This window comes from Arachis hypogaea, chromosome 3 (genome assembly GCF_003086295.3).
Source record: "Arachis hypogaea cultivar Tifrunner chromosome 3, arahy.Tifrunner.gnm2.J5K5, whole genome shotgun sequence".
NCBI classification, from domain to species: domain Eukaryota; kingdom Viridiplantae; phylum Streptophyta; class Magnoliopsida; order Fabales; family Fabaceae; genus Arachis; species Arachis hypogaea.
In genome coordinates this window covers 135,597,121-135,609,259 of record NC_092038.1, presented here as the reverse complement: position 1 = coordinate 135,609,259, position 12,139 = coordinate 135,597,121, and the positions used below count along the sequence as shown (strand labels likewise).

General features: G+C 35.6%; 3 protein-coding genes across 3 annotated transcripts; 2 read left to right on the top strand and 1 right to left on the bottom strand.

The window, feature by feature from the left end:
• On the top strand, positions 1-3,975 carry LOC112734119 (rhamnogalacturonan I rhamnosyltransferase 1). The gene is made up of 9 exons (XM_025783326.3): positions 1-340; positions 433-752; positions 1,075-1,142; positions 1,224-1,312; positions 1,405-1,567; positions 1,752-2,041; positions 2,557-2,761; positions 3,062-3,219; positions 3,325-3,975. The coding sequence occupies exons 2-9, from the start codon at positions 488-490 to the stop codon at positions 3,593-3,595; spliced, it is 1,509 nt and encodes a 502-aa protein (XP_025639111.1). The 5' UTR covers positions 1-340; positions 433-487; the 3' UTR covers positions 3,596-3,975.
• On the bottom strand, positions 3,901-8,480 carry LOC112734120 (ribulose-1,5 bisphosphate carboxylase/oxygenase large subunit N-methyltransferase, chloroplastic). The gene is made up of 6 exons (XM_025783327.3): positions 6,315-8,480; positions 6,162-6,190; positions 5,605-5,816; positions 5,298-5,423; positions 4,637-5,041; positions 3,901-4,389 (listed from the first exon to the last, which is right to left on the bottom strand). The coding sequence occupies exons 1-6, from the start codon at positions 6,821-6,823 to the stop codon at positions 4,171-4,173; spliced, it is 1,500 nt and encodes a 499-aa protein (XP_025639112.1). The 5' UTR covers positions 6,824-8,480; the 3' UTR covers positions 3,901-4,170.
• A 2,435-nt stretch (positions 8,481-10,915) lies between these two features.
• Positions 10,916-11,356, top strand: LOC140183640 (uncharacterized). Its single transcript, XM_072232104.1, has one exon. The coding sequence runs from the start codon at positions 10,916-10,918 to the stop codon at positions 11,354-11,356; it is 441 nt and encodes a 146-aa protein (XP_072088205.1).
• The last annotated feature ends 783 nt before the right edge of the window (positions 11,357-12,139 follow it).

Here is a 12,139-nt window from a genome sequence, read left to right as displayed (position 1 = left end):
ATCAATATAAAAAACAAAAACAAAAACAAAAGAGATTTAAAAAATAAATATTTATTTTTCCTTTTCTCCCAGAAAAAGTGAATCCAAATGCATGAGGCTTCTGTGTTTGGTTGTTCAGATTTGATTCTTTCTCTTCACTCTCTTCACACCTTGGATCTGCGTCCTTTTCCGCCCTCTTTCTGTCAGCTTTCTCCATAACACCCTTTTCGCTGCTTTGTTCCCTCAAAGAGCTTCACACTCAGCTGAAACCAAGATCCAATTTTGACCCTCACCCATCGTCATCCATTTCAAATCCCTCTCTGGGTCGATTTTGATTCCTCCAAAGGTGTTTTCCTCCGAGGTAATTCATTAGGTCACTACTTTTCAATGCACTGTGCTTTAATTGAGTTTTTTTTTAATTAAAAAGATTTTTTTTTCCTCTGTGGTAAAAAGTGTGTGAAGGTTATGGTGATGAAGGAGCGGCAATGAGGTGGTTTGTGGCAGAGAAATGGAGGTTAGATCGGAGGGTGTTCAGGTGAGGTGCGATAAGCTTCAAGCACCTGTGATAGCGAGGACACGTTTGCGGGTTTGGTTCATTCGAGTGTGTTCAAGCATTGTGATTTGGACATGCCTCATTCAGCTACTTACAGTCACTGAACTGTGGCGTTCCAATTTCATTTCTGGAATTACAAGTCGAATATATCACACTAATCAGCGTCCTTTCTTAGCAGAAACCACTGTTGCTCAAGCCCCTCCACCTTATCCACCTGCAAGTTAGTAGTTTTAGTTTATTATTATTATTATTATGCTTTATGTTAAGTGCTTTTGACTTATGAGTTTTGTTTGCCAGACCCCAATTTTTACTAATTATTACAGATGGGCTTGAATGAAACATGATGTTGCTCCATGTTTTGATTTTTAATATTATACTGTTAGTTGTTAAAAGAATCATGTCAATGAATGTAAGTAGTCTGAAACAACACTTGTAAATAGGTAGGTTTGGTGGATAGGATATACTTCGTTGTTTGTGTCTTTCTTCTGTTTAACTTTCAAATTTTGGTACATATTGAAGCTGTATAACCTGAAATCATGTAGGAAATTATACAAGTAATGGATTTCTAAGAGTGTCCTGCAATGGGGGCTTAAATCAAATGCGTGCAGCGGTTTGTATTTCCATTCTTCCATTTTTTTTTTGTTCCTTCTATAACAACATTAAATCTTCATTAGAAAGTTTTCCATTTCAGATTTGTGACATGGTAACAATTGCTCGACTTTTGAATCTCACATTGGTTGTTCCAGAGCTAGATAAGAAATCTTTTTGGGCAGACCCTAGGTATGTCCTTTCTTTAATAAAATTGTGAGTATCATTTAAGTTGGGTACCTTGACGATTGACATTTTAAAGTTTTGTAGTTTTCTTTTTGCAGTAATTTTGAAGACATATTTGATGTCACACATTTCATCGGGTCTCTTAGAGATGAAGTTCGAATAGTGAAAAGAGTGCCGAAGAAGTTTAATACTAAAAATGGATATTCCACCCTTAAGATGGCTCCTATTAGCTGGTCCAATGAAAAATATTACTTGGAGCAGGTCTGCATTTTTTTTTTCGGGTCATGGTCTGCATATTCTATTTAGCTGCATTTAAGCTAAAAGTACATGTATTAATGATATTGGTGGAAGTAAAATAATTAATGTTCTTTATACATTATCGTATCTCCTTACTTTCTAGTAGATATATTGAATCGGGTTCAATGCTACCAACACCACACTGCAGATTCTGCCACACTTTAGCAAGCATAAGGTGGTACACTTCAACAAAACAGACGCACGCCTAGCAAACAATGGTCTGCCATTGGATCTACAAAAACTTAGGTGTCGTGTTAATTTCCAGGCTCTTAAATTCACTCCTGAAATTGAGACTTTGGGGCAGAAATTGATTCGGATTCTTCGTGAGAAGGGACCTTTTGTGGCATTGCATCTGAGATATGAGATGGACATGTTGGCTTTCTCAGGCTGTACTCATGGTTGCAGTCATGAGGAAGCCGAGGAGCTCAAGAGGATGAGGTATCTTATGTTTGGTGTTTGGCTGGAAATATACTTTATTATGTCTAGTTTTTGACAGAGGATATAGGTGCTTTATATCTGACATTTACTAGGGAAGTTATGGATCAAGAAAACTTTTAGTTTTCCTCTATTGTAGCTAAACTACAATCAAATTCTTTTCCTTTTTCAGTCTTGTAAAATTCTAATTAGTTAATTATGCGAAAATGAGAAATAATGTTTTATTGGGTTAGAGAATCCTAATTGCTAGTCAATGAGCTGGTGAAGGCACTGCCCAGTTTGAGGAGAGTTTGATTCTTTGGTTCTAGAATTATATAGTGGATTTTGTGTATTCACTTTTGTACCCTAGGTACCTTCACCTTTGACCAAATAAAGCATTAAGGAAACAGCAATGAAAGCTACTACTCTAGAGCTGATAATTTGTCAAATTAAAGATCCAGCAACAACTACAAAGCTTTATCCCACTTGTCAAATTAGATATCGATTCAATATAAAATTATCTTGCTCGTGTAATTCAGGTATGCATTCCCTTGGTGGAGAGAAAAGGAGATAGTGTCTGAAGAGAGGAGATTGCAGGGTCAATGTCCCTTAACACCAGAGGAGACAGCCTTAGTTCTCCAAGCCTTAGGTTTTGATAGAGACATGCAGATCTACATTGCTGCTGGTGAGATCTATGGTGGCGAGCATAGACTTGCACAACTGAGAGCTGCATTTCCAAAAATTGTGAGTTCATCACCATATACCCCCCCCCCCCCTCTTTTCTGTTTATTTGCTGGATTTTCCACATTTTATGTATTTAGTAAAATAACATTCTGAAGAGTGCTGAATGATTCTTGCCGGGGCTAGGTGGATATGTGGGGTTATGTAAAACTGTCCATTTACAAGTTATATCGCTGATATTTATATGGCAGATTCAACAACATATTTTTGAAGTAAAATTTCATTTTCAGCAATGCACAATGACTTGTTTTCATGTGGTAATCATAATTTCTGTTTGTGGTATGATTTTCTGCTTCATTTTAGTTAAAAAAAGAAATGATGCTGGCCCATGATGAGTTGTGGCAGTTCCAAAATCATTCATCACAGATGGCAGCTTTGGATTTTATGGTTTCAGTAGCCAGTAACGCCTTCATTCCTACCTATGATGGGAACATGGCAAAACTTGTTGAAGGCCATCGCAGGTATGTGCACATATTTTTGCTAATCACAATTTGATTTCATATAGAAGGCAAAAGCACAACCTTGATGAATATCTACAGAAAACTCACTATTAAATTATCCTTCAGGTATTTGGGTTTTAAAAAATCCATCTTATTGGATCGGAAGAAGCTTGTAGAGTTGCTTGATTTGCATCAAAATGGAACCCTTCCATTTGATGAGTTTTCAGATGCAGTGAGACAGGTTCATGAAAACAGAATGGGGCAGCCATTTCGTCGTCGGGTGTCAGACAAGCCAAAGGAGGAAGATTACTTCTATGCCAACCCTCAAGAGTGCCTCTGTGAGGGGACAAAATGCAATGACCTGTTTGGCCCACGCAACTCCAGTGAAGTCAGATGAGTACAGGCCGCCAGATGTAGGAATGCCAGCTGCACAACTATGAATTTGAACTTTGACAAATGAATTTAAAAAATTTGCACATTCACACAAGTTCCTCAAGTTCTGTGTTGAAGAATCCATATCACTGGCATACTGTCTTAGAAATTTTATTATGTACACATGATTTTGTAGGAAAGCACGGAAAAGAAAGAGGAGAAAAAAAAGGAAGAAAGTATTAGCTTCTAATTCTATTGAGGTTTTGCAAAAGCTGTATCTTGATCTTTTCCCTTCATTTTTTTACTCCAACCACAGACTCACATCAAGCATTGTAAAGTTCATTCTCATTACCATCTTGACTATATTTATAACCGGTATAGAAGTGTAATTCAAGCGTTACATTATCCTCTTTGCAAGCAGCATTCAAGTAATGGGTTGTAAATGTAATAAACCTAGTAAAAAAATTGATTAAGACCCTTTAAAGATTGATTGAGTGCATGGCATGGACTTGTCTTGAAAGATTCCATCTACCAAATGTTCTGTTTCATTGTCCTCTGGAAATGTATAGTAGTGTCCCTAAGGGGGCGCTTCCTGCAAGATTACATGAACTTCTCAAGGTCCCCTAGTATATCACCACTTTCGCCGCAGAGGCCAAGGTCCTTGAGCCTCCTTTCTTGGTAATACTCTAACTGGTCCAGTTCCGATTCTTTCTCCTTGAAGACCTCATCAATTTGTTGCAGAACTTTCTTCTCCCCTTCTCTTATTCCGACTGCTATTGCAAGTCTTGAATCTAATTTTGCTTCCTTTAACTTGTTATCCTGCCATTCAAATGCTTGTGTTTTAGACTTTTAGTTATTTCTTGAGCTCAAAAGCTCCAAAATTAAAAAAAAATGTGTATATATATATATATACCAATTTAATAATGAACCTGCTCAGTAGAGATTTGTTTATATGCTTATATTTACTGAACCTCATTTTTGTTTTGATGAATACCTACCTATAAACTAAAGTGAAACCCTTTAATGTGTATGAGTTTATCTCAAATTAGAATATAAAATCATATACCTCTTCAATGGTTGTATGATAACCAGCAAGAGCAGATTTGCAGGCCTCTCTAACAACCCTGCATAAAAGTTCCTCATTGTCACGGCTCACTGGCAATTCTAGATGACTCCAGACAGTGTTTCTGAATAGCGCTTCCAGTAGGAAAGCATCAGTACCTCCTAGAGCTACAAGTCTCAGGTATGGAATCATCCCTGGTGGAAGTGGTTGGTTGTAGAATATGTCAAAGTATGCTGTCTCACCAAAACCATTGGTCTCTGCAATGTCTAGTTTGTCATCATAGAAAGGGTCGGACTCGGGTATTCCAAGTGTCAAGGTATATGCATTACGGTCAGAATTTGGTTCGATGAAGCCATAGTCCAGAGCCAACTCGGCGTTGCTTTTGTTCAAATCATATTGGATATATATCTGCAGTGAGGAGTTTCTTCCATTGTTATGTTTAACTATAGTATGATTGCAATTCACATTATCAAGAATGGAGATGAAATTGGAATTGGCACCAAAAAATTAGCACTAATGCGTATAGTTCACAGCAATTTGACATGCAGAGCTGGATAACTCTTGGTGGAAACCCCTATGATGGAGTTAATGTTCATCATTTTAATATAATGTTGTGTATAATTAGACCAAAAAACAAGAAGAAACAGAAGGTAAAAGCCTTCACCTGTTCCCCAGCCTTGACAGAAAGGGGGCTTCTTAGGGAAAATAAGTAATCCCAAGAGAAAAGGCCTGCAGCTCCTTTAACTTCATAAGCATGATCTTCTGTAGTTACTCTTGCACTGTGGTTTATCTGATCCAGAAATTTAATTTGGAAAATATCAATTTTTTCTGCACAAGATTGTAATATCTTCATAGGAATACCATGCAGTTTATATGTCTATATTAGTCTCCTCTATGATCTACAGTTATTGCAGTAGAAGAAGTGAATGGTGCATACTACTGCAGGATGCATGAGAGGAAATGAACCTTACCAAGTCTGCTAGTGGAATAACAACCAAATTTTCATTGCGAAGTCTAGAAAATGCCCTTGATCTGAGAATTCCAAATGCCCAGAAGAAGTCATCCAGTGTTATAGGAAAAGGAAAAAGCTTCTTGTTAGGGAGTATGATTTCTTCTTGCAGTCTCATAATTTCATTCTGCACATACTCTTTCACACCCAATGTTGTGTTCAGAAGTTGAGTACCTACACATGCATATTACTTCAATTAGGTCTGTGATAGACCTATTACTTTATAAGTTTATATACACAAATTCATTATTCAACACTTGTTGTTTACATTGGGGGAAATTCATTAGTTTATAGACCTAACAAATAACTAACCCATGAATAACTCCCAATAGGCCTAATCCTGATTACAGCCTATCTAATAACATTTACACACACAGGCATATAATATAACATTGCACACATACATATCAAAAAGTTCTATGCACTTGCATTAAACAATGTATTATCACATTTATTTAATATCAAAACTATCTATTGTTAACCATTAAATGATGTGTGTGTCAAAATAAGATCACCAACCTTGAATCTCTGAGAGCTCCTCCTCTGACCTGCACTGGAATAACCAATTAACAACTCAATCAACCAATGTCCATATTTACCAAATTCTCACCAACCATTGTATCACTAGAAATTAAAAAAAAAAAAAAACAAAACAAAACAAAAGAAACCCACCAGTATATAGTAGAATCAGTTTCTTTTGGCAGAACAGGGAAGTAGTGCTTCCAAAGTGAATCATCCCTTGACCTCTCCCTAATGAGGAACAAAGCAACAGAAAGCCATGGCTTGAGACCACTACACACATTCCCAATCTCAGAAGCAGCAACTGCATCTGGGTTAATCCAAAACCTCTTTGGAACCTGAAGAACAACCTCGTTTCTTGATATGTCTTTGGTTGCAACAAGTCCAAGGCCTTCAGGGACCACACCAGGTTTCACTGGTGTCTTTGAAGAGATAACACCTTCTTCCTTAAGCCATTGCCAGAAGGTGGTAACTGCTGGTGACACTGATACTGATGATACTTCTTGAGTTTCCAAAGAAGAAAGGGATTTCACAGAAAAAGGTTTCTTGATGTGGTGAAGAAGTGGTGATCCTTTGGGTAAAAGAGACAAGCACCTGGTGTGTGAAGTGCATGGAGACAGAAAAGCAGATGAACCCGAACACACTGAGAACAAAGTAGCCATGATGATATTATGGTTTCTGATTGTGTTGTGTTATGGTTCAAACTTTAAAGGTAAGGATTTAATTATATTTGTTGGTTTTGGTGGTTGTGGATAAGATTCTCTCTCTTCTTACTGGTTCTCTTCTCTTCTTCATGTTAGAAGAATTTAGATATTAAAATAGGTGGTACCACTAAAATTCAAAGATGATAAAGTGAATGTTGAATGCAAAAATGTACATGTTAATTCAAAGCTAATTTTTCATGGTAAAATTAGTTTTCATTTGAGCAGAAAGTTGAAAATAAACATGTGTTCACTAGTTTTGGAGCGAGAGAAAGACTTTATATAGTTAGATTTCAATTATGAATTTTATTACTTGAAAAATAAGATTTCTTAAGTTTTTGTTAATCTTTTAAAATTTTTTTATTTTCAAATTCTTTCAAATGGTAGGTTTGATCAGATTTTAATTTCATTTATATATGCTTTAAGTAATAGAATTTTTGTTACGTTTATTAATTTCTTTCAACATTCTTATCATTTTCATTTTTATACTTTTTAATTAATTTTTAAAGATATTTATAGTGGTTTATTGAAAATTAAATTAGGGATAAATTCAAAACGGTGATACCAGAGTTAAATCTCAATTTGGTCTCTGAAATTTAGCCCGATGCTTAAAATGACTTCCATAATTTCGTTGGCCCAAATTAGAATTTGTGGCTCCAACTTGCCCCTTCGATCATCTCCGTCACCAGAATGCTATTTGATGCAATTGCATGACACAGTGGACACTACTTAAACCACGGTGCATTGGTTTTCAAAGGGTTTGGGCGTGAAACCAATACGTCGTCGTTTAAGTACTGTCCGTCATGTCATGCAATTGCGCTAGATCAGCATTCCCGTGACGGAGATGATCGCAGGGGCAAGCTGGAGCCACAATTGTAAATTTGGGGGTTCTAATTGGGGCCAACAAAATTTTGAGGGTCATTCTGAACATCAAACTAAATTTCAGGGACTAAATTGAGATTTAACTCGTGATACCACGCAATCAACTCATTTTGATAACTCAGTCACAAAAAAAAAACTCATTTTAATAACTAAGTTCAATTAAGTTAGACTTTGTCTAAGATTATAAAAATTAATAACTCGAAATTTTTAGTTAAAAAAAAGGAGAGACATAAAAAAAAACTTAGTTAACTTATTAAAAAAATAATTTATTTACATAATATTTCTTAATTACGAATTAAAAACTTGTCATAATCGCTATTTGTATTCTCTCCTACCAAAATTCAAATTATTCTTAACAAAACACAATTTTGTTTTCTAGAAATACTGGGATTAATTCTTTATATTTGTTTCTGTCTACTACACATGAGCGCAATCCGAAAAAAAAAAAAAACACGTAAATTATCTAAACAAAAGGGGAAAAGAATATAGGATTAGCTAATCATTAATGGAAAATGTTTCTAAAAACATTCTATATGTCGTCTTACCAACACACACTGAACTCATTTTATTATATTTAAAATCAATACAATTTCCCTCAATTACCCAAAAAAAAAAAAAAATCAATACAATTATGAATCCATTAAACCCTTTCATTTTTCAGTCTTTTTTTTTTTGCAAAATTTTCAAATATATATCACAATAACTGCATATAAATTTGATGTTCTTTCTTTCTCTAGTATTTAAAAAAAAAATCAATTTCAAAATTTAAAAAAACAATCATTTTAAATTAAATTTAAAATTTATAAAATTATAACTTTTAAAAATTAAAAAAATTCTAAATCATTTAATCTGGAAAGCAGGGAAAACAAAAACAAGGAAGAGTTTTGTAAAAGGTATATGACGTCTTTAAATCTGCGAATTGGGAAGGAAGAAAAACAAAAACAAAAAGCAAATAATTTTTTTAAATAAAGAACTTTTTTATGTGGATTAGATGTTTAATGATATTTATTTTAGATAAATTTTTAGACGATTTCGGATGTATTTTAAAAAAAATTTGTGTATTATTATATTGTTTTAGATGGGCTTTATATTTATTTATTTTTTTATGTGTTTTGAAATTATTATATTTATGGTATATTAAAATCAGTCATCAAAGTTAGTTACTGGTATAAAATATATGTTAGAATATAAATATATATTAAAAATAAATTAAATTACATATATATTTATACACAAATATATTAGTGATTAATTTTAGCGACTAATTTTAATGTACAAATCGTATTTTTGTTATTTTGAACGGCTTTAAACACAATTAAAATATTACATCAAATTTTAACCACACATCTTTTTTTTTTTTTTTGTGACTATTTTAACTACACATCTAAAATTATATAATAACACATAAAATAAATTATAAATACATCCAATTCCAAAAATGAAATGAAGACGAAGAATCGATTGCTTCTCTTAAAAAAACTTGCCCCTCTTGATATCAGGCCTCAAATAGTCGTCCATATAAGCATTGAGTTCTTACCACTTAACACATCTATTAAGACCTGCATCAACAAACAAAATTAAAATATATCACCGTGAATTCAGTGACAAAATTAATATTATATATTAGGAAGTGCTCTCCAACTTCTATGTACATGTTTTTGAATTTTCAATGAGCAAGAGCAAGACTAGGGATGTCAATAGGGTGGGTTTGGGATGGGGATACTTTTTTGCTTTTGTTAGTTGGATAATTAGCTTGTTAATTATAGATATTAGTTTGTCATAGTCAGATTAGTAAAATTAGTTATTCTCACTTACATGTAGGGGTGCACATGGGGCCGGGTGAAGCCGGGTTCGCCGTGACCCGAACCCGACTCTAAATAATGACCGGGTCTATTTATGAGACCTTTACCCGATGAAATCGTGTTACTTTCGGGCCACACTTAAGCCGGGTCTAAACCGGGTGAAACCCGGGTCTTGATCAACTATATCACGACATCACCAAAAATTAGATTCTACATCTTTTGAACCTCTAAATTTTGAAAAATAATTATTTCATAACAATGCAACATTCGCATAATAATAATTTAGAATCTAATAATAATAATTTAAAGTTTCATAATAATAATTATATCAATTACACATTAAACATTCAAAGTTCAAAAGACAATTAAAACAAAGTTAACAACCAACACAAGATTAACATAATAATAATAATTTATAGTGTCATATCAACCTATAACAACAAAATATTAAGTAGCAAACAACTACACGGGTCCAACGGGCCGGACCCGGGTGACCCGAGGCTTGGCCCGAACCCGATTTAATAAATAACCGGAGCCATCTATTGAAACCTCGGGTCTGACCAGACCATAACGAAACCGGGCCAAATTAACCCCGAAATCATCGGGTCCGGTCCGGGTCTTCGGGCCGGACCGGGTCTTGTGCACCCCTACTTACATGTATGTATATATATGTGACAGTAAGATTTGTAAGAGTTAAGAAAAGAAAATAAAAAATACTGAAGGCACTTTTTGCTTTCAATTTTTTCTCTTTCTCGAACTGTCTATCTCACCTTCTATAATCCCCTTCTTCTTCTAATCAACAATTGATTTAATCATGGACGCAGAACACAGCAGTTTTAACATGGTGCGGTGAGCGTTCCATGGATTGAATCCTTCATTTCTTCTCCCTTTTGTACTCCCACCTCTTGATTTCTTCTCTTTCCTTAAACCTACACTATAGAGTTTGATGAGAGTTTCTCACTCCACGATCTTGTGATATTACTGTGGTGAGAACTCCGATCAACGGGATTAAGGGAAGAAGATTCTGAATCGGTCATTTACTAGATTCATTGATCAAAGATTTCAATTCCTACTCCAATGGATTCCAACCACACCCCGAATCTTGGAAGCATCGATCTCCAACTTTTGGCCCAAATTATGGCACAAATCACTAGTATGCAATCCACGTCGACGAAATCAACTGTGAGCCCTTATCTCGATTTGGCTAGTCCCTATTATTTGCATCCAGCGGACAGTCCAGGTAACCCCTTGATTTCTAGGGTTCTTGATCATCAGAATTATCACAGTTGGTCGCACTATATGTTGTTAGTGCTTAAATCAAAGAACAAATTGGCCTTTATTGATGGTACTCTCCTGAAGCCACCCATAGATGACCCGTTGTTTGAGGCTTAGGATCGTTGCAATACTTTCTCTAAGCAGTGACATTGCTCAAAGTGTAATGGAAAATAGTATAGCCAAGGATTTATGGCAAGAACTCAAGAATCGATTTTATCAAGGGGATGTCTTCAAGATTGCTGGGCTCCAAGAGAAGTTATTCTCAATCAAGCAAGGTGATCTGTCTGTCACTCATTATTTCACCAAACTCAAAGGAATTTGGAAAGATTTGAAAACTTTCAGACCCCTCCCACAGTGCAACTGCACACCGAAATGCACCTGTGTCTTTGACACGGTTAGCAATTATCAAAAGGATACTTTTGTGGTACGATTCTTGAGGGGCCTCAATGAACAATTTGGAAGTGCTCGATCAAACATTATGCTCATGAACCCTCTTTTCTCCATTGATTCTGCCTATTCAATGATGCTGCAATAGGAACGGCAACTCTTGGGCACTGACATTGCTGAGCTGAGCCCTTTGTTGAGCACTGCTTCATCACACACTTTTCAGTCTCGAGGCAGAGGACGCGGGAGAGGCGGTCGAGGACGCAGTCTAGGTGGCAGAGGAAGTTCTAAGCTCTGTGCCTAATGTGGTAAAACTGGACATCTCATCGACACTTGCTACCGCAAGCATGGAATGCCTCCACATCTTAAGAAACAGAACCAAATCAATAATCTCACTGCTGAGGATGATGATTACGGTGAACCAATTAGCTTGTATGAGAATCAGGGGGAATCTTCACATGCGAAGTTTACTTCAGAGCAAAAAGATGCACTACTGGCCCTTTTGCAGCATCATGGAGCCAAGGTCAATCATAATATGAATCAAGTTGCTTCAGCCAATAACACCACTCCTGGTGAGCATCACTATGCTGTCATGTCCATTTGTTCACAGTACAATGACTCCTGGGTCATCGACACTGGAGCCACCATACATGTGACATATAAGTTAGATGCATTTGATTCGTACCATAAAATCAAACCAATAAAGTTAGATTACCAAACAACCAAATCATCATTGCATCTATTGTGGGTCATGTCATTTTCTCAAAATCTTTATACCTTACAAATGTCTTATACATTCCATCTTTTGTATACAATTTAATTTCTGTTTCACAACTCATTGCATCACTTGACTGCCAATTTGTTTTCAACAAATTTGGTTGTGAGATACAGGACCTTCCAACATGGAAGATGATTGGAGCAACTGATTACTCTA